Source organism: Cyprinodon tularosa, unplaced genomic scaffold, assembly GCF_016077235.1.
Source record: "Cyprinodon tularosa strain WSP-4 unplaced genomic scaffold, ASM1607723v1 ctg58, whole genome shotgun sequence".
Taxonomy (NCBI): Eukaryota; Metazoa; Chordata; class Actinopteri; order Cyprinodontiformes; family Cyprinodontidae; genus Cyprinodon; species Cyprinodon tularosa.
Window position 1 is genome coordinate 1,164,144 of NW_024039318.1, and position 21,608 is coordinate 1,185,751.

The 21,608-nt window shown below is 38.4% G+C and overlaps 1 protein-coding gene across 2 annotated transcripts; it reads left to right on the top strand.

Moving 5' to 3' along the window:
- On the top strand, positions 1-13,441 carry cunh19orf47 (chromosome unknown C19orf47 homolog). 2 transcript variants are annotated; one of them, XM_038306356.1, is made up of 8 exons: positions 1-57; positions 3,422-3,509; positions 6,336-6,450; positions 8,270-8,351; positions 10,302-10,430; positions 10,508-10,651; positions 11,615-11,688; positions 11,763-13,441. In XM_038306356.1, exons 1-8 carry the CDS (start codon positions 39-41, stop codon positions 12,303-12,305), a joined length of 1,194 nt encoding a protein of 397 aa, XP_038162284.1. In that variant the 5' UTR covers positions 1-38; the 3' UTR covers positions 12,306-13,441. The 2 variants fall into 2 exon arrangements, with proteins under 2 accessions (XP_038162284.1, XP_038162285.1); XM_038306357.1 differs by having other exon boundaries at positions 10,508-10,576.
- The last annotated feature ends 8,167 nt before the right edge of the window (positions 13,442-21,608 follow it).

Below are 21,608 nucleotides of genomic sequence, written 5' to 3' on the forward strand. Positions count from 1 at the left end.
TCTTTCTACCGGAAACTACGTCATCTCCCCTTGCAAACATGGCGACTGTGACAACAGGTGAGAGCGGCGAGGCCCGGCGAGCGAGGCACAATATTTGACAAAACCCCTAAAATATTTCTATAAACATCCTTGAGAGATGACACCCATGTTAACGGCTTTCTTTGTCGCGACAGTTAATGTTTAAATTGTTTATAGCTGGCCCCGTCGACAAATGTTTTGTGGTTTTATTTTGCCGCTAAGGGATGCTAACAGATGCTAAATGCACATCTGCCGGTAGTTGTTTGCTTAACTTGCGATTTTCTTTCTTTGTGTGAGAGACAGCAGATAAAATAGAGCTGTTTAATTATTTAAAAGCTTAAGTTTCGAATTTTTTTATTTTTATTTTTTACCAGACATAGAGTGTGTCCGATATAACTCAATATTACTCAGTGGAGCGACATACGAAATATAACTTGATGCCTTATTTGCTCCAATAACAAACTTAATTCTTTACTTGTGGTATCTAAAACACGCCCGCCTATATTGCAATATAGTCTAATTTTAAAATGTTTTTGTTTCAGATTATATAGTTAGGCATTTCTACAAGTTTATCTCCCACTCGGGTAGATTTTGTATCAGATTTGTTGGAGCAGAATCTCATGTTATGGAGAGGAAACATGATTTTAAGATCAAAGCTTGAACTTTTTTTGTTTTGTTTTCCGCCGTCACTGTATTTAAACAGAATGTTCCCTTGTGTGCCCTCCCTCTACCTGCAAAAGCCCTCAAAATGTTTAACCTCGTCTGAGTTTTATCAGTCGTGTAAGATGAGTCACTCTGTGGCTTTTTTCTAAAGTGTAAAATGGTTATTTAGCTATAGTGAGAGCTCAGTCTCCATCAGTAGGAGTCAGGGTGTTGGTCGGTTATTGTTGTGGCAGCTGTTGGGCTTCCTTCACTCTGTATCTGTAACTCAAGCCAACATGGCTTCATCGCTGGTGTTATAAATATCCCCCAGCTGCTTATGGTCGGCATGTATTAGTCTTCAACATGCTGCTGTCTGCTCAGGTTTACATCTCCTTAGGGGAGTATTGGCGTAGTGCAGGGGTCTGCAACCTTTCATATCCAAAGAGCCGTTTTGCCCAGAGTACTACCAAATAAAAGTTGTTTAGAGCCGCAAAATATACCATGACTTTTTCTAGAAAACCTTTTTTTTTTAAATCTTGTATAGGAAATTAGTTGTTGCCATCTCAAACAATCAATTCATATATTTTTAATGTTAAAACGTATCATTTTCAAGCTAATTCATAGAAAAATGTCTCTTAAAACATATTTCTGGTTCTTTTAATCTTATTTCTTTTCCATCTTATAAAAAAAGCTAAAGCTATTGATACCGGTATATATTATAGTAAATTATTTAGCTCTTTATATGCATTTTAGCCGCTATTAAGAGCCGCTGGAGAGGGTCCAAAGAGCCATATGTGGCTCTGGAGCCGCAGGTTGCAGACCCCTGGCCTAGTGGGTTAGAGCAGAGCACTTGTCCTCCAAGAAGATTGCAATTACCCGGTTAGATCCCCACAGCCTCCACTATGGGTTCCTGAGCAAGACCCTTAACTCCTGACTGCTCCCCGGGCGCCACACAATGGCAGCCCACTTCTCCCCAAGGGCATGGGTTAAATGCAGAGAATGAATTTCCCCATCGTTGGACAATAAAGGAATTAAAAAATATATATATATATATATATTTCTCGTGACTGATACCGTAGACTGCCATGTCTGGGATCAGCAGCAGAGCCAAAGCAAGTAGCAGAAAGAAGAGCATCTTCTGTAAGCAGAGAGAAAAAAAAAAGCTTACATGACAAAACACATGCTGAGGATGAAGCAAAAGTGTAGACTATGAAGAAAAAAAGTCAAATGTATCACTTGAATTAATGGATATATATATACACTATATTGCCAAAAGTATTTGCTCACCTGCCTTGACTCACATATGAGCTTAAGTGACATCCCGTTCCTAATCCATAGGGTTCAATATGACGTCGGTCCACCCTTTGCAGCTAGAACAGCTTCAACTCTTCTGGGAGGGCTGTCCACAAGGTTTAGGAGTGTGTTTATGGGAATTTTTGACCATTCTTCCAGAAGCGCATTTGTGAGGTCGCACACTGATGTTGGACGAGAAGGCCTGGCTCTCAGTCTCCGCTCTAATTCATCCCAAAGGTGTTCTATCGGGTTGAGGTCAGGACTCTGTGCAGGCCAGTCAAGTTCATCCACACCAGACTCTGTCATCCATGTCTTTATGGACCTTGCTTTGTGCACTGGTGCACAGTCATGTTGGAAGAGGAAGGGGCCAGCTCCAAACTGTTCCCACAAAGTTGGGAGCATGGAATTGTCCAAAATGTCTTGGTATGCTGAAGCATTCAGAGTTCCTTTCACTGGAACTAAGGGGCCAAGCCCAGCTCCTGAAAAACAACCCCACACCATAATCCCCCCTCCACCAAACTTTACACTTGGCAAAATGCAGTCAGACAAGTACCGTTCTCCTGGCAACCGCCAAACCCAGACCCGTCCATCAGATTGCCAGATGGAGAAGCGCGATTCGTCACTCCAGAGAACGCGTCTCCACTGCTCTAGAGTCCAGTGGCGGCGTGCTTTACACCACCGCATCCGACGCTTTGCATTGCACTTGGTGATGTATGGCTTGGATGCAGCTGCTCGACCATGGAAACCCATTCCATGAAGCTCTCTGCGCACTGTTCTTGAGCTAATCTGAAGGCCACATGAAGTTTGGAGGTCTGTAGTGATTGACTCTGCAGAAAGTTGGCGACCTCTTCGCACTATGCGCGTCAGCATCCGCTGACCCCGCTCCGTCAGTTTACGTGGCCTACCACTTCGTGGCTGAGTTGCTGTCGTTCCCAAACACTTCCATTTTCTTATAATACAGCTGACAGTTGACTGTGGAATATTTAGGAGCGAGGAAATTTCACGACTGGATTTGTTGCACAGGTGGCATCCTATCACAGTTCCACGCTGGAATTCACTGAGCTCCTGAGAGCGACCCATTCTTTCACAAATGTTTGTAAAAACAGTCTGCATGCCTAGGTGCTTGAATTTATACACCTGTGGCCATGGAAGTGATTGGAACACCTGATTCCAATAATTTGGATGGGTGAGCAAATACTTTTGGCAATATAGTGTATATATATATATATATATATATAAAGGACACTGCTTTATTATAAAATAGATACAGTTATTGTTCATTCTTTGATGATTATGGAGAAAGTTTTAGCTAAGCATTTTTTATTGATTATAATTTTCCTCAAGAGTTCAATCTAAAAGTCTTTATTTATAATTTGTAGTTTGCCTCTCTGGGCATTTTGTTTAGTATTTAGAAATATTAAGTGTTTTTTTGTTTAAAATAAAATGTTCTTTTTATTTGTTTTCTAAGCCACCTCAGAGTGGATTCAGTTTTTTAAGGATGCCGGGATTCCAGCCGGTCTTGCTGTCACCTATGCAGTTTCCTTCGTGGACCACAGGTAACTTAAAATCTTTAGACATGTCTTATTAGAGAAGTAATGAGGAGAGATATTGTGCCTCCCCTCCAATTGATGGTTCAGTAAAGGTTTAACCTTTAGTTCTAGCCAGGCTTTTAGTTAGGAATGTTTTATAGGGTTTACACCTTGGTTTATCACTTCTTTAGACATGCAAGCATTGTAGGGGGGTCTGAGGGCATCCTCCCCTGTAAAATGTTTAAATTTAGACTCTTGAAACACTATTTTCCTGCATTTTGAGGTGGAATGCAGCAAACTATTTGTTTTTGTTACAACCCTACTTTTGTCCATATTATAGGAAGAATGTTCGTTTCACTAGAGGACATTTCTTAAGAAAGACATGAGATAATTTTTAGGTACAATATTATGTTTCATAGGTTAATTAAATCAATCAGAAAGTGTAACTTAAACTTACTGCTAAAGGTAGAACTTGATTGTTATGTATACAAGAAGTTCAGCTATGACAAACTGAAAAATAGTCTACATCTGCAAACCAACAGAGGAGAAAGTGTAGCCAAGACTGTGAGGTACATCTTTGCTACTACATAAACAACAAGTAAAACAAACTGAAGCAGTCTTCAACACAATCTGCAAACCAACAGAGGAGGAAGTGTAGCCAGCACTGCTTTTATTTGCAAGTACCGTACCAGAATATACAATCAAATATTTTTCGTCAGCAGGTTTTAACATTTCCACTCAATTTGGGTACTTATAAACTTTTACACCATACTTCATTAACATGTTTTAGCTCTGTTCCTTTTACATAACAATCCATTCTTCCAACTTTTTTTTTTACCTTTGGAGTTTAACTCCCTTGATATATATTTTTATTATGCAGAATGTCTGCAGAAGTGACGACAGCTAGCAGGTAGTGTCTCTCCCCCCGGAAACATCCTGGATCAGCTTTTCTGATTGGTTGGTGCTCCAGTGTCCAGCAGGAAAAGTTAATTTTGTAAAAATTCTTCTTTAGGGAACCTTTTGCTGTTCGATTATTAATTGATTAATCAAAAAAATTTATGGACACATGAATCGATTTATATAATAATAGCTAGTGCAGCCCTAATGTAAACCTGATGCTTTTGATTTCCCCCTAACAAAGACGCCACAAGGCTAGAAGGGGATTTCAAGAGGGTGGCCCAGTAAAGTCCGGATCGGCAAATTTTGAACATTTGAGGGAAGTTTCCGGGGGGGAAAATAAGGGCGTACCAAAGCCGTACGTCCCAAAAGCAAGGTGTACAATTTCTTATATTTTTAGCAATGGTGTAAAATGTACGCATTGCTAGCTAAAAGACTGGTTCTATCTAATTTCTCCTAGCTAATTTCAACTTCCATATTATAATTTTTTATGCTTTTTAGTATTAAAAGTTCTGAAGGGCTGCACAAAACGTGACTCGTAAAATAAAACAGAGAGAGCTCTCTCTGTGCATCACTTTATTACAGTAAAATCCTCCAAGTTGTGGGACAGAAGTAGCACGCGCACATTTCCAGTTCTATTAGGTGGTTAGGTTCTAACAAGCGTATTCCACCATAGTGGTCAAATTTGTCTGTTCCCCGCCATGCTGAAGTTCAGACTGCTACGGTAATTTTTTACGAGCGTATCCCCCCTGAACTGACATGATCTCCCTCCACCAGGGCTGTATCTTGCTAATTTTACCACTAAATGCAATGTTTTTATATTCCTTTTTACACCTGAACATTGTCAAAGAGGTTCTGAAATTATTCTGATATACACATTTTTTTTTAATTAGCCTAACAGCTATGGAAGCTCATTTACCTCCTTATTTCCACTTATACCGGAGAAAATCATTGTAAAAACCTGGCACCCTTCAGACTCAAGTTAACTCATGCTACCACCTCATTTGTAGACAGAGAGCCATCTTTGAAGGTAGGAGTGAAGAGTTTAGATTCAGGATTCCCAAACATGCGGTCTGTCAAGCTGAACCAGTCGGTGTCTTTTAGATATTCTTTCCTACCCGATGAAAGGCAGCATTGCTGCTCTGATGCATTGCCGCCTTTCAGTGGATCAGAACAGCGTCTCTGAGTTAGTTTGATAGTTCACATATTGATGGGAGATATGAGCATCACCTTCAATATGAACAGATCAAAAGAAAAAGGAGTTGGACACCCATCCCATAAGGTTATGTGAGAACATGCAACATTTATCTTTCCATGCTTTGAATTTTTTATATTTTATTTGATCTTTAGTAAATGTTACTTTTTGTTTAAATTGAGACTTATGTCACATCTGTTAACATGTTATTTTAATAATGTTAATAAAGGAAGAAAGAGCTAAGTTGGCTTTGAATAACAGTAGCACATATTTGGGATTGATTGGACTTATGTCACAATAAACGGCATCAGCATTGGCCTAAAAACCTGTATCGCTCAATATCTAACATCAACATTTACCTGCTTGTCCTACTGTAGACTGAGAAAGAATTGACGCTTCAAAAGGATTTAATAGATGAACTTATGTGTAAAAGGTTTAGCTTTATGTTACCTACTGACATGGCTCCATATGCAACAGTTTATTTACACAAAGCTTTTATGTCCTCTCTAATTTACATTTTTCAAATACTTGCAGACACTTAAAAGGCTTAACTGTTTAGTCTTCCTCATTAGAGGATTGTTGCTTATAAGAGAACCTTGAAATGCAGGGATATGGTCAAAAAAACAAAAAAAAACAAAAAAAAAACAGATTTTCTGTTTTCAACCTTCCGGTAAATTGGGTTTTCAGTGAAGCTCTATTATGTTAAACTAACTAAGCATGTATAATTTCCCTAATGTCTGCATCTGATTCTGTCCCGCCAGGATTCAAAAGAACATGCTGATGGACCTTAGTAAAGACATTATGATGGACCTCGGTATAACTGTCATTGGAGACATCATTGCCATTCTTAAACATGCCAAACAGGTGTACAGGCAGGTGAGGCCACACTTGAATATTTACCTTGTTTGTGTTTACCTTTCTATATATTTTATTGTTATTATTAGTCATGCTTAAATATGGGCTGAACGGTGAAACAGTTTCTAGCAATTTTGCTGTGCACCAAGAAGGTTCTGGGTTTGATTCTCAGACTGGGGTTTTTCTGTATAGCCTGATCAGCCAGACTGACTCCCCATGTAAGGCTAAATCCTCTACGGTCTAAAACAGACTGGACAGATCACAGAGCAGTAGGAGGGCCCATAATGCAACAGTGCTCTAACTATAACAGTCAAGGTTGCAGCTGCAATGGTGCGATTTTTAGTTAATGCCGTTTATATTTTTAACAATATATAAGCGGCCTGAAAGAGCTGTTTATATATTTTAGAATGCAAATAACTGGCTGCTATAATACCCTTTTTTATGTTTCTGTTGGCTCTTAGTTCTGCCCTTAAAATTGAACCATACTTGCTCATTTCAAGACCAGTAATACGTAATCAGTGGAAAATAGTTTGTAGGAAATTAGTGTGCATGCAGTTTGCATTAGGAATGCTAATGCTGATCCTCATACCAGTCCCCAATGACTGCCGAGCACTTGGATTATCGGTTAATTATTTTATATGTAGATATAGATATTACGACTGGCTGAGCTTGCAAAATTGAATAATGAAAAAACCTAATTTAAATAAAACATACAGACGGAAAGTATTCAGTCAAAAGGAAAAATGAAAACCTGCTAAAAGTTATACGGTATTCAATAGATTGTTAACAATTATACAAAAAGTCAACTAAGTATCGCAGCAATGCTTATATTGAATAATGTCAAGTAAAATAAATATTCAAAGCCAAATGCAGGCTATATTTAAATAAACAATCAATAGTCAGTATTTCAAAATTCCCTGAAAGTATGGCTAATAGTTTTATGCATTACTATTTTTTTTTTTCTGTATCAAAGAGTGGCTGAGAGCCCAAAGGCCCTCTCTGTGATTGTGTTTTTCTGACTGAGCAGAGTAACACAACAGAACACATGGAAGAGGCAGAGGTAGAGTCTGATTTTTCACAGATTATCTGCCTCATGTTGGGACATAGCAATAGTTAAATACATGAGTTAAAACTTTTTTTTTTTTTTTTAAGTTGCAAACTGCTAAATTAGGTAGACATTCGCTATAGAGTCCACTATCTGGTGGCGGTCAAATGGCTCTTTATCTGTGAAATGTTTTTGCCCTAGTATTAGTTTTTTGATACATTTCGACATGCTTTACCTTTGAGGTATTGTCTTTATGGCAACAAGCAATCTTCTCATTACTCTGAAAGCACAAAGTTTCCTCACGACAGTTCTCAGGATTTGCTGCAGGAACAGGGTGATATGTATTGGAGCCTCTGCAGGCAGTGAAGTGAGAGATATGGGTGATCTGTTTTTGTGATTAACAAACCACTTATTTTTGTAAAATAGTTTTATATTTAGTCACACTGGAGGGTTTAAGTGTGACAAAAAGAGACCAGTTGGAGGGCAAATACTTTCTCTCATATTATTCTGTGCAATATTAAAACTTTATTATAAAGTATAAAGGTTTTACAAAACAAAATATACTTTTTCTGTGTTGTCTTCTGGTCATTACATCATTTTGTAGGTTTTTTTTTGTTTAGTAACTTGTTTTAATAAATTCTCATGCTGATCTTTGTATGTTGAAAAAGCACTGCTTATCACTGCACTTTACTGACTCACTCTGTGTTAATTTGTTTTTGTTTTCTGATCTAGACGCCCAAAAATAATTTTTTCAATTCCTCTAAAATGACATAGTTTCTGCTGCTGTTTTTTCAGGACATGTGCAAAATGGCAACCGATGCCATCACATCAGGACAGACAAGTGTCAAAGCAGAGCTCAGAAGAACCGCCAACACTCGTGAGTAACAAAATCCGATTAATTTTTTTTTATTTAAGGCAGAAGTAGCCAAGCTTTCTAGAACATCATGTTGTGTTTATCAGACAGTTAATAGAGAAAAACATTTAGAAAGTGAAACATCCAAAGAGTTGATGAAAGTAATTTTAATAGATATAAAACAGACCTGGATGGCAGTATTCAGAAAAATCTTGTTTCAGAAAATAAAGGTACTAAGTTGTGCTTTGTAAAGTTCAGCCTGGTGCAAAGTGCATCCCCACAGTCTGATATAGTGTCTTCACATTCTTCTCAAGAAATATGAGGATATAATTAATGAAACCATCAGCAAGTCAAGAAGCCAGTTAACTATTTGCCTGAATCATCATGCGCCATGTTGGCATTAATTACACATGCACAGACCAAACAAACAGAGCGTCTATAATTCATTATTGAGGCCACATAATGGGGGTAAGGGATTTTAACTGCTGTTTATTTGAGGTCAAAAGGTTCATTATGATGGATGCTTTAAAATATGGGCTATAATTGGCTTGAATTTGATTTTGTTTTCTGTCCTGGATATCCCAGGCAAGCTCCTTTAGATCCAGTTCCATGCTTTGTGAGGTATTATAGGGTGTTGACCCCTTTTTTTTAGCCATTCCTGAACAATTTGCTTAATGATACAGGGTGTGTGCATCTGCTGTAGGAGGATAATTATAGTCTTCAAAATTATTTGGGTATTATTATATATATTTGCGTCACACTTGTACATGTAACAACCCTAACCCTGTGTTGCTTGGTTGATTGGTAGAATATAACAAAAGGATACTGCTTTCATATTCTCAGCTCACTTAGTTCTGAAAGCTCTACCTTTGCTACAGCAGATGATTGTTATTCACTTCATTTTAAAGTGAGAGATTTTTAAGTAAAGTTATACTTCACTATTATATAAGTAAAGAGTCAAATTGTCAAGGCACCGAATAAATATGAATCTTTCTGTTATCGGACAGTGTAAAGGAAAGCGATAGTGTTTCCAACTTCACAGTTTCTCTCCTGATTCTTTTCCTGAGAAGAGATTACCACGAACAAGCACTTTAACACTTTCCAATGTATAGATTAAATGACTATAAAACTTGATTGTAGGTTTAACAGAATTTAATCTTACTCAGACCTCATAGGTTGCAGAGACAAATTGGCAGCACTTACCATCTGGCTCTCTTCTTAACAATAACAATTAAAGATTGCTCTCAAGAGGGTTTTCTGTGGCTTTAAAACAAGCTGTTTTGATTTAACCCTAGAAGTACTGTTTGTCATCCTCCCTTACCTCCAGCATAGACCTCAGTCTGTTGCTGCCCAGCATCAGTGCTTATTCTGCATGGGTAGATTCAGAAGATAGTCCAGTAAAATCTGACCGTCATCTAGACGCGGCTCACGCAGTGAAAGCTCCTCAGATTTGATGATGTGGTCCGGGGTGTAAACACTTTGCATCTGAAATCCAGAGCGGTGAATTCCCCGCATGGCTTGTATAAATCGTTGCGACCACCGCGTTTTTTGTAAATGCACCATTAGGCACCATGGTCTTCTATGATTGACCAGAAGAAAATCTTACCTCATGTGATGGCACCTCCAGTGATCATATGGTGTTTGTAGTTTCACCACGTGCTGTGGGGGGCAGCTAATTTCAACAAAAGTTTCCAGAAAACGAGGAATTCGGAACATGGTTGCAGCCTATCGACGGGTACCTGTTGGTGGCATTACAATTATTTCTAAGAGCATTAAATTTGAGTTATTCAATCCTATATAAACCCTGTATATTTTTTGTGCCAAAAAATGTTAATGCCCCACGACTTAAAAAGGTGAAAATTAGCACAAATAATAATTAATTACTCTTGTTTTATGGTTAATGTATCCCTAAATGACTTCCTGCTCCTGACCTTTTCCACAGCTATAATAACTTGATAAATTGTCTGTGTACAGCTGCCACCCGTATGATTGCCAATGCTTTGAGCCATGACTCCCCTCCTCCCACTCCGGTGCGTCGACCCATTGACAATCGGCTCTCTGTCACGGTGTCCAACTCCCAAGCAAACAAGAACAACAAACCAGGTAAAATTTGCTCAGCTCTACTTTTCGTCTTCTCTGATGTTTGTTTTTCAACGTTTAATCTCTGCGTCTATTTTCAGTCGTAAGCCAACCAGCCGACGAAGGGAAGTCTGCAGCAAAGCGCCGACGCGTCACAGCAGAGATGGAAGGCAAGTACATCATCAACATGCCAAAGGGCACCACGCCTCGTACACGTCGAATCCTTGCCCAGCAGGCCAAGAAAGGTAGGGCTGACCCTGTGGTCTCGCCGACAGAATGGCTAACACCAGACTTCAACAAAACCAATCATCACAGTATACCCCCTAAACTTAACCAAAGCTTCTACTGACCCTCTTTTTTTTTTTTCAATTCAGTCACCATCTTCACTAATGATACTAACCAACTGATTCTACTTCCTTCCTACTTAATTTCTGCGGTGTAACACAATTTCTGGAAAAGGCATATCTTCTTGCTTTGCTTGAATGTTGAACAAATGTTTAAAGGGGTCATAGAATATTATATAGCACATTTGGTGGGCCACCTGTGTGGTTTGTAGAGTCCATCTAATGCTACCACCAGAGTGAAAGCACCAACAATATTCTAAAGTGAGCAAAACATCAGCCAGAAAGCTGGACTGAGAAGTTGTCTGTGGTTCCCACCTGCAGAACCACTTATTTATTGAGGACATCTAGCTAATTGCCAATAATTTCCACTTGTTTTCTGTTCCATTTAGACAACAGCGTGTGGAATTGTCAGTGTTGCTTCCTTAGTGGACACTTTGATTTCACAGAAGTTTGATTTGATTGCGGATGTATCGTGTTGTTTGTGTTCCCTTTATTTTTTTTGAGCAATTTATATATACATTTAGTATATTTTGCTAATTAGAATTCAATGATACTAGTGAGCATTTCATAAGGAAAGCTTAAAGTGATAAAACGCAGGCTAATGTGAGATGTTTTTTTGTATCTGATTATTTTTAGACTCATTTACAAACATCAGAAATATAAATTTCTTATATTTACAAGCAACTAATAAGTTCTGTCATCCACTGAACACAAGGGTCTAAACTAGGGCCAATACATAAACTAAGGATTAATACATAAAATTGTCTTTATTTTATATAACTAAGAAAAATCAGAACCTCCAATCAGTAACTATTTCCAAAGACTTTTTGCGTTCTTCTAAAAGTATTTCTTCTGCTAAAACAGGTTTGAAGCGTACCTCAGTCTTTGAAAGACTTGGAGCTGAATCAATGGCAGATACAACAACCAGCAACAGCAAGGTGAGTGTTCACTATGATTCCAGCTTCATCCTGCCTGAAATAAAGCCCCCCCATCTAAACTTATGTTCTTGCAGCCCACTGGGGTATTCAGCCGCCTTGACGGGGCGGATGAAGGCGAAGAAATGCCAAAGCCAGCAAAATTGGATGAAAATATGGAAGAAGAGGATGCAGAGAGTGATGGAGAAGGCTCCGTCCTACAGTATGCCGGTGTCCTTAAGGGACCATCTCTATTGAAGAAAGCTCCAGCCCCAAAACCACCTCCTACCACCCTGCGTCGCCTTGGTGGAAAATTTAAGCTTCCTCCCTCTGATCCTCCCACATCCTCCTCTACCTCCTCCCCAAATGGCCTCCTGCCTGCCAAAATTAGTGTGCTTCAGAGACTGGGCAAGCCCCCCGCCGCAAGCACGGCTACGACGCCAACATCGGCCGACACGCAGGACAACAGAGTGACAAGCACCAGGTCCAGAGCGATGGAAAAACCCACTACAGCCAGTTCAAAGGTCAGCAGCAGCAGCAATGGCTCCGGGGTTGGGGGTGGAGGTGGAGACTCCGTGGGGGCCAAGATGGACGTCAAAGCTGTCAGTGTATTCAAAAGACTGGGAAACAAGAAGCCCTAACATCCATTCAGACTCTCACCCTACACACAATATAGAATTCAATCATATTCTTTTCCTCCATCAGGATGGCAAGTTGGTGTTATCATTATTAGAAGTATTTTATTTTTTTTTTACTTTTTTTGTTGCTGCCATTAATGAGTCACTTTTATTTAATGTTGGTATTTTTTATTTAAAAGCTTTAGTGATGCTGTTTCATGCTGCTCAGACTCAAGGCTTTGGTATCGCGTCATATCGGCCAATTTGTGTATTTTAAAAGCAATGAGCATTAGCTGAGGTGCGGTTCTGATTGGCCTTGTTTACTTTATATACAAGTGCATCTTAATGAGTTGGAATCTAATTTTGGTCATTTGGTTCAAAAAGTGAAACTTGTATAGATTAATTCCGCACATATTTTCCTCTATTATATCTGTTATTTTTGGTGCGTAGAAGTTATATAACTAATAATACAATAACACAGTTTCTCCAAAAATGTGAACATAAATTAACACAAATTTAATTATATATTTAGTAAATGCTATACAGCTGAAATGAATGCCCCTATACTGCACCGTATCGTCACTCACCGCTTCGTTAGGCCGTCTTATACATTACATTCACTTGATTGCTTCTGTGTTGACCACTGAAGCTCTTCCTCAGCTGCTGTCAGCGCCTTATCAATCTCTTATGCTACGTTCAGACCGCAAACACTGGAAGCGGCACAAAAGCTGCTGCTTCATTTTTTAAGCTTGTACACTTAAGATCTGATGCACCTCAAGAATATCTTTGACGCTCCTGAAGCGCATTCAGTAAAGTGTCTCCAGATGCGTCTGATGCTTCTGCTGCTCCTATGTTCAATAGCAGAGAGCAGCTTTGCTGTATTTGCTTTTATAAGTGTTTAAGAAGTAGTTTTGAATATTTTTTTTAGTGAGAAAGTTCACCTGTGAACTTCATCTGTGCATTCAGTCATCAAAATTACAATCCTGCCTTTAAATATTAACTTGCTGTCTGAGCCGCTCAGACAGCCATACACGGTTGCGGCCCTGTCACTGGAAATCCCCTTCCACTGCTGTTCGTGGTGGCCGGAAGGCATTTTTAATGTATGTAATACAAACTGCAGGCACCAGAATAATAAAAGCGAACATATTTTACTGGCAGGATTCAACATTTTAAGTTCATTTAGGCGTTAAACTGTTTCAGGGGGGTGATCATTGCGATCTGCATCAGCAGTGCTGTGTCTGTCTCCCTGCCAGCTCCCAGATCAGCTTCTTTGATCGGTTGATGCCACGCGTCAAGAACCAAAAGTTTAATTACTCCAAATACTCCAGCAGCACTGCTTGAGTAGCGCATCCCGCGCCTCAGAAGACTCGTCAAGATGCACTGCGCCTGCTGCTTGAAACGCGCTGCAGGACCTTTTGATGCCTGTCAACCATAGACTTTACATGTAAACTAGCTGCTTCTGCTGCGTGCAGTCTGAACGTAGCATTACAAACTTTGAATTGGACTTTCCCCCACTATCCTTTGATAACTGCAGGTATCCATACGTTCTCCTTCCACTCATCACCACATTAATTACTTGGATGCAGCTCTCTGACCTTTAGCAATTATCTTTTGTATAGAAGGTTCAAACACTGTCTTGTAGTTAACTATTAGGATAAGTTCACATGGTTGTCTTGACCCATGCAGATAAACATAACTATCTTTTTTAATTACCAGTCAAATTTTTATACAAAGTACATTTTTGCTTTCCATTAGCTGTGAGTAAAAAATATACCACTTTTGAACGAATCTGTTTCACTTTTTGAATTGATTTCCTGGAATAAATAAAGTCTTCAGTGATATTCTAGTCATTTGTAATGCTCCTGTATAAGAACCCAACTGCTTTTGCACTCAATTTATGAACTTCTCCTAAAGTAGTTAAATAAATCCCCTTAGATTATCAGCCTGCAGTTGAAAACAGTCCAAGTAATTATGTTATTGCTTGATCTGAACCTGAAAAATCCTGCTGTATCATGTTTGTCATCAAAGGCTTCAGTATGTACTGTATGTTTTTCAGCTGTAAAAAAAAAAAAAGGGTAAACATGTTGATCAATCCTCATTGGACCCTTGAGACAAGGAAAGCAACATATCTTTGCTTAAAGGGATAGTTCGGTATTTTTGACATGAATCTGTAAGGCATCCCGATCACCAGCGGCATGCAATCACACTGACTTACCCCTGGCAGCATCCTGTGAGCAGAGTTATCGTCCAGTTTTGGTCAAGCCGCGGAAGGAGACATGGCTGTTGTTGGGCTCGCTGTCTGAATGACGGCGCGCACTGATACGAACAGAGAGAAAATAGGACCAATTGATAACGACGTGTGACTTTTTCCACTACAATGTTTTTGGGATGCGAAAATATCACTTTTGGACACATAATGTTTTGGGAAGAGAAACGTTTTATTTCGCTGTACCTAAAAACCTGCAGGACTACTTTCGGCTTGACCAAAACTGGACGATAACTCTGCTCACAGGACGCTGCCAGGGGTAAGTCAGTGTGATTGCATGCCGCTGGTGATCGGGATGCCATACAGATTCATGTCAAAAATACCGAACTATCCCTTTAATCACTCTGTTAAATGATAGTAGCACCTTTAACTTTTTGACCACAAATAGTTTTCTAGAACCTTCTTGATATTTCTACTTGGAAACTTGTGTAGAACCTCATAGGTGACATCAGTTCACTGTAGATACTTCACCTCAGCCCACTCAGAGAGCATCTAAACCTGCAGTTGGTTTCACTGGAAATATATAGAAATGTTTTTTATGCTTTAAAGAAAAGCAGAGATCCAAACATCAGCAGTGATGACTTTCTTTTAAGATACTGAGGAGGGGAGAATTATGGATCTGAACAACATATGATTAAAATGTGAGTTGTTATGCAGGATCATATAATAGCAATGTCTACACCCCTTTCCTATAAGAACACTGAGCACCTGATTTATCAATAAACCTTTCCAACCTCCTTCCTGCTCCCAGTGAATATAACCATGTGGAAACGACTTTTATTGAAACAACTTCCTGCCACCTGTGATGTTTTTGGTCATGAGAAAGAACTCTGAAGCCATGAAAGAGAAGCATTTTCAGATGAAAACATCTTTTGTGGAAAATGTCTTCCATGGAGACTGATATTGTTACTGGCCCATTTTAACCATGATTTGAATTCATGGCTTAACATGAACCTGCCTGTGTTTACACACGTCTACTAAGGCAGGACTTGCAATGTTGCTGCTTCCAGGTTAGACTTGCCATTCTGTGTACATTGCATATGCACATTTTGGGGCCGGAGCAAGGCTGTCTTAATGCTTTCAGAAACGTATTAATCATTTAATATATCGGTTTATATAAAACAACCAGTTTACCAAATAATGAAATAACTAAATGATCTAAAAATAAAACCACAGTGGTGATACCCAAAATACACCCCCATTTTTTGATTAAAATGCTGAACCCTCCTAGGCTGCTCACCCCGCTGCTGAATGAGGTGATCAAATTGTAAGGCACCAAAGAGACTAAGACGCAGTGAAATATGCAGCATATTTTGTTTTAGCTCACCGTGAATACAAATATAATACAAACATAAAAACGATTTATCATGTAATGGTTGACTAAATAGTTGGATTTAGGTATTACTTTGAAAAAGGCTAGTTTTTCAGCAGTGGCTTTACTCAAGCTTTTGTTAAAGATACAAGTAGGTCCATATAACCACAAACATTCGTTTTTTTTTTATATTTCTGCTCTTAGTTTATTAAAATATAAGGCTGCTCACAGGTTACATTACTAAATAATTGACTTGTACTGGATACATATTTATTTGTAAATGAGACATCTTGCATGAACACAGTATTTGCTGTTTTAATGCTATTTTATATCTGCTGAGCCTTTTAGAAGTTGAGTATAGTAAAAAAAAATATTACATTACCTCCTGTAAATAATGGTTTCAGGTTCACCTCAGTTCACCCCAATCAGAAAGAATCTAAACATGCCGTTGGTTTCACTGTAAATATATAGAAATGTTTTTTATGCTTTAAAGAAAAAGAGAAGAATAAAAACATCAGAAGTGATGAATTTCTTTTAAGATATTGAGGGCAAAAAAGAATCTTGGATCTGAACAAAATATGATTGAAGTAAGTAAGGTTCTTCTTACTTTCAGGAAGAGTAAGGAGCAACCAGGGAGCCTTCTGAGGCTAAGGGTCTTGTTCATGGAACCTAGGTGATAATCTAGTTTTGCCAATCATTGATATGATGCATCAAAAACGAAAGTTCTAAGCCTACTCTTAAAAATAGACAGGGTGTCTACTACAATTAAAATGGGCCAATCTCCAGCATCTATAAACAGAGATGTCGATGGCAGCAGTACAGCTGATATTTCAATCCAAGATGGAGTCACAGTGGAACAGGGACTGATCGTATTAAGCTACTATGATGAGAAAAAGCAGAGAGAATATAAAGTTATGAAATGAACTTAACACATACTGCAGAACAAGAGAAGCAGGATGAGAAGAAGTGATCCAGCAACCCAAACATATTGTAGCATAAATATAGACAATAGCCCAGGATGACTGAATATTTTGGATCAGGTATGAGAAAGGTTGAGCCAAGAAGAAACTTCATTAGGGACTGAAATTCTTTCCCCGCTGGATCAGGTTGTTAATGCTCTACCTCCACCTACCTCTCTACTCACCCAGCAACTGAGCAAACATCGCTCTGTTTTTAACTATGAGCTTCATCAAAGAGAAAACTTTAAAGCCTTACAAGTAGACAGTGTCTGCCTTATGGATTGAGACTGGTACTTGGTTCCACAGGAGAGGAGCCTGATCACTAAAAGATCTGCCTCCCATTCTACATTTACAGAATTCCAGGAACCATCAGTAAACCTGCAGAATGAGAGTGAAGTGCTCTGTTTGGAACATAAGGAATAATCAGATCTCTTATAAAAGATGGTTATTTAGGGCTTTATATGTGAGGAGGAGGATTTCTGTTTCAACAGACAACAATCCCAGGCACAACAGTTAGCAAGCCCTATCTTGATCCCAAAACAGATTGTAAAGGAGAGGTGTGAAATCCAAACGAATCTGTCTGATGGACAAAAACAAAGAAATGCAGAACAATTATCTGATGTAGTTCAATCATCCTGGGCTGGATAAACTGTTATTGAGCGCTAGAAGTTGGACGCCATCCAACACCAATATGTCGTAGTGCAATGTTATACAACTTATTATTAGCCCACTAATTCACAGGTAAGCCTTTCCCCATGGCATTTTCTACACAGTGGATTTTTTTTTTTTTTTTGCTGTTTTTTAAATAGTTTTTTGATTTCCTGTATTATAACCGGTTTTATACATTTTTCTTTATTCATATTTTTAAACAACTTTATGCAACATATTTCTATGTTACATTTTAAAGACTGTTAACTACAAGGAAACAATAGCAATAATAATGAAGAAATTAAGGAATATGTGATCAGTTGTATTATCTTCCTGAACTTACTTCATAGTCTTATTCAAATGAAATGAAATTACTTTATTACCTAACATAACCTAACAAATTAAACAAGATTAAAAATGTAATACTGGAACAAAATGATCCAATATAAGAAATATCAGACACAGGAAGAAACCCTGAACATGGCCTCAAATAGCGGAAAGGAAGCAAACAAGACATCAAAACACAAATTAAGATATATAACTCGCAGAGAAAGAGAAACAGTGTGTAACATTTATGGAGACATTTGTTAGGTTTATTCTTTATACATCATGTGCATTGTTACTTTTTTAGCCAGATTAGACAGAGTAGAAGGCCTTCTTTCCCATGGTGGATGTCACTGTGTGTACAGAGGCTTACTAATCAGGACAGCCTTTAAAAATACAACCCTTGGGTAAAGAGGCAAGATGCATGAATTTCAAGGCATGGATGGCGTGTCAGTTTCTGATACGGACAATTAAGCATCCACCTGATGCAACACATAGACTCATTAGGTATAGGAAGGAGGAGATGACCTTGTTCCGGGCTCATTCTTTGCTCAATCGTTGCTAGACGCTTTCTGACGTTTTTTGAGCCCACAGCTTTGCCAACCCCAAGCGATTTCTCTGTCCTGTAATGACCTGACCTGGAATAAATGCTGTTACTTTTTTACTCCTGTTTTATAGTCCTTTTTTATATGGTTTTACCCAGTTTGAGGTAAGAGTAATAAATAACTTGCTCCCAGGTAAAGAACCGGTAGGGAAGTTCTGAGGCGCAGCCGCTATCAGGGGGACCTAACTTCCATATTTAACACATTTAAAAAAATAAGTAAAAGCTGCAAAGGTCTATTATTAAAACACAGCTGTTCAGACTTTATTCAGCCTTTGTTAAATAAAAGGGCATTAGAATAGGGCCAATATCCAATATATGTAAGAACGATAGATAGATAGATAGATAGATAGATAGATAGATAGATAGATAGATAGATAGATAGATAGATAGATAGATAGATAGATAGATAGATAGATAGATAGATAGATAGATAGATAGATAGATAGATCTCTCTGTGTGTAATTTACTCTATGCCCACCTGAGGTCGCTGTCTTTCTCTCATATCGCATGTAGCCTCATGTTTTTTTTCTACCTGCTCTCGAAAACGTTATCAGATGAAATCATCAACTACTTCTTGCTATAGTGGCAAATAAGTAAAACCTGAATTTTACTGAATTCTGAAATCTTAAAAAACCAAATTTTATATATGTTTCATCATTAAATGAATGATAAAACCTCACTGTAAGAAAATGTTATTAACAAAGATCTGATTCTTTTTGTAGAAAAGAAAATAAGTGATTTTGATGAATAGGGCTCGGGATCCGCTTTGCATTCTGGGACTTGGTTGCCATGTTGACGGCTACGCTAACAATTTCATAGCGCCGACATAACGTATTTGCACGAGGAAAATCAGAAGAGAACAACGATGTTGAAGTCCCAAAAAGGATCCGGAATTTACCGGGATACACTTAATAGAGAAGCCAGGGACCGGTATGTTGACAAAATCAGCATCATAAATAATTTGGATCCGTAAGAGGTTCCAAATAATGAGTGGAGCACCGACGACGAGAGTTGTTGCCACTGTTCTCCTTCTCGGACGTCTTCGGCTACCTTGTTTGTGGAGTAAGCGCATATACCTCAGAACAATAAGGAAGCTACAAGTCCTTGGAGTCGCATGTGCAGTTCACCAATGGATGGGTTCAGGAGCTGCAGATCATAAAGCCAGCAAACACTGGGAACACAGTGATACGCACCAAGGTAAGCTGTGTTCAGACGAGCTCTGACAACTGCTAGTTTAGCAACTTCTAACCGCTAGTGCTGACAACCACTGACGCATGTAATGTTCTTTTAACTAGCTGCTATGTGTTTCAAAAGTGTAGTTTGTAACGGTAACTGCCAACCCTCCGGGTTTCTCACGTATCTGAGCCTTTTCCTGCTGCAGATGTAGGATCAACATGAACGTTAGCCAGACCCGGCTGCAGAAAGAACTTGAAGGGGGGGGGGGGGGGGGGGCATTCCATTTGATTTACTTCAAGCTTAACACTAGCTTTGTGACCATTCATTCAGTGAAAGGAATCTCAAATCTTTATCAAAACATTTATTCAAATTATTTAAAAAAAAATTTAAGAATAATTTGCTGAAATAGAAATCAGCATTTGTTTGATTCTTAGTGTTAGAAAAAAATGTGTCCTGACAGGTTTACTGAACCATCTTCTAATCTAGTCTCCCCCAGCTGCTGGTAGAAACAAGATTTTTTTACCATCATTCAGAAACTGGATAGGTGTTACATCTGTATTTTGTTGAAAATCATTTATTGAACATTGTTATTAATAAAATTTTAAGGAACAGATTAAATAGTCAAAGATCCGCAAAATATAAAAAAATAAACAATAGTGCAGTGCTGTGGCCATTAAAGTTAACTCCTAGTTTGAATCAGAGTCTTTCAAAGTGAACTATTTAGAAAAATGAGTGCAGTATTGACTGCGGGTTATTAAATCTGACCTCATAAAACACTGTAACGGGTAACTTTGAGCTTAAATCATTCAGTCAGAGGCATTATGCAGGTTTAAATGTCCTGTGCTCATTTCATTTCTTTTTCTTTTAAGTGATATAACAATATAACAGCGTGGTTGTTATACTTTACTGTTGTATAACTGTGATTTATATGATATGTATACACATGCATGAGGGGTTGAGGTTAACGTTTGCTTTCCTGCATAGAATGAAATATAATGGTGTCCTTACCTGCATAATTTATGTCTATTTTTTTTCTCCTCAGGTCTTGCACTCTCAGCGCATTAATGAGACTCCCCTGAAGCCATGGGTCATCATAGACATTTTTTATAAAAAGCATAGTATTTTTTATTATTACATTGTATTGTTATATTTGCATATTATTGCACGTTGTTATATTATTATACAATTATAGATTATATTATTGTATATCATGACATATTGCATCGCAGCCTTTATTTATACAATTTAAGTAATGCATATTATTATAAATACTTGTATAAGAATTTGCACTAACAGTGTTTAACTGTTAATGTTTACTATAACTACAATTTGTATAATAATAATTTGCAATACCTCCACTTTCCATTTCTCCATTGATGTTTCATTAAGACCGACTTAATAGGATTGAACATTTTGTATAAATACATACTATGTTATTGTAAGTAATTGCACTGCATTTTCATTGCGTCCATTTTTTATTTGTAACCATTTACCTACAAGCATTCAAACTGCACTGTTCTGCGCTACACTGTGTTCTCAAGTTTCACTACTTGCAAATAAACATTGAAAAGGATCTGATGGTTTGAGACCGCTTGCTTTTGGGTATTGATGCAAAACACACCTATGGCTAAAAAACAACCCACTTGTTAAATGTTTGCTTAGAGTGTATTGTTGATACAAAGAAATTGTCAGTTCCATATTGAGCATCAATCTTTTCTTTAATACAGTAATTCATAAACACCAGAATAAAGTGGTTGACTTTAAGGTGTGGACGTCCAGTGTAGTATTTCACTTTGACGGTGTCTTCCTTCAGGAAATCTTCATCCATTTTTCTCTGGCCAAGCTCACGTTTCAGGGTCTTGTTCTCCTCCAGCAGCCGGTTGATTTCAGCACGCCGGCGCTGACAGAAGTCACATTCTGTCAGCGGTGTCTGCTCAGCTCCATCCTCAGCTGGTGCTGGTGTCTCCACTATGGATAAAATAAGGACATCTTTTAGCTAAATGTGCATCATGCAGCTGAAAAAGCCACAGAAGCAACA

What these genes read in the sequence shown, in the direction of transcription:
- cunh19orf47 (XM_038306356.1), top strand. An exon ending in GTTTCCTTCGTGGACCACAG is followed by an intron (nt 3,510 to 6,335) that starts GTAACTTAAAAT and finishes CTGTCCCGCCAG; the next exon opens with GATTCAAAAGAACATGCTGA. An exon ending in CCAAACAGGTGTACAGGCAG is followed by an intron (nt 6,451 to 8,269) that starts GTGAGGCCACAC and finishes CTGTTTTTTCAG; the next exon opens with GACATGTGCAAAATGGCAAC.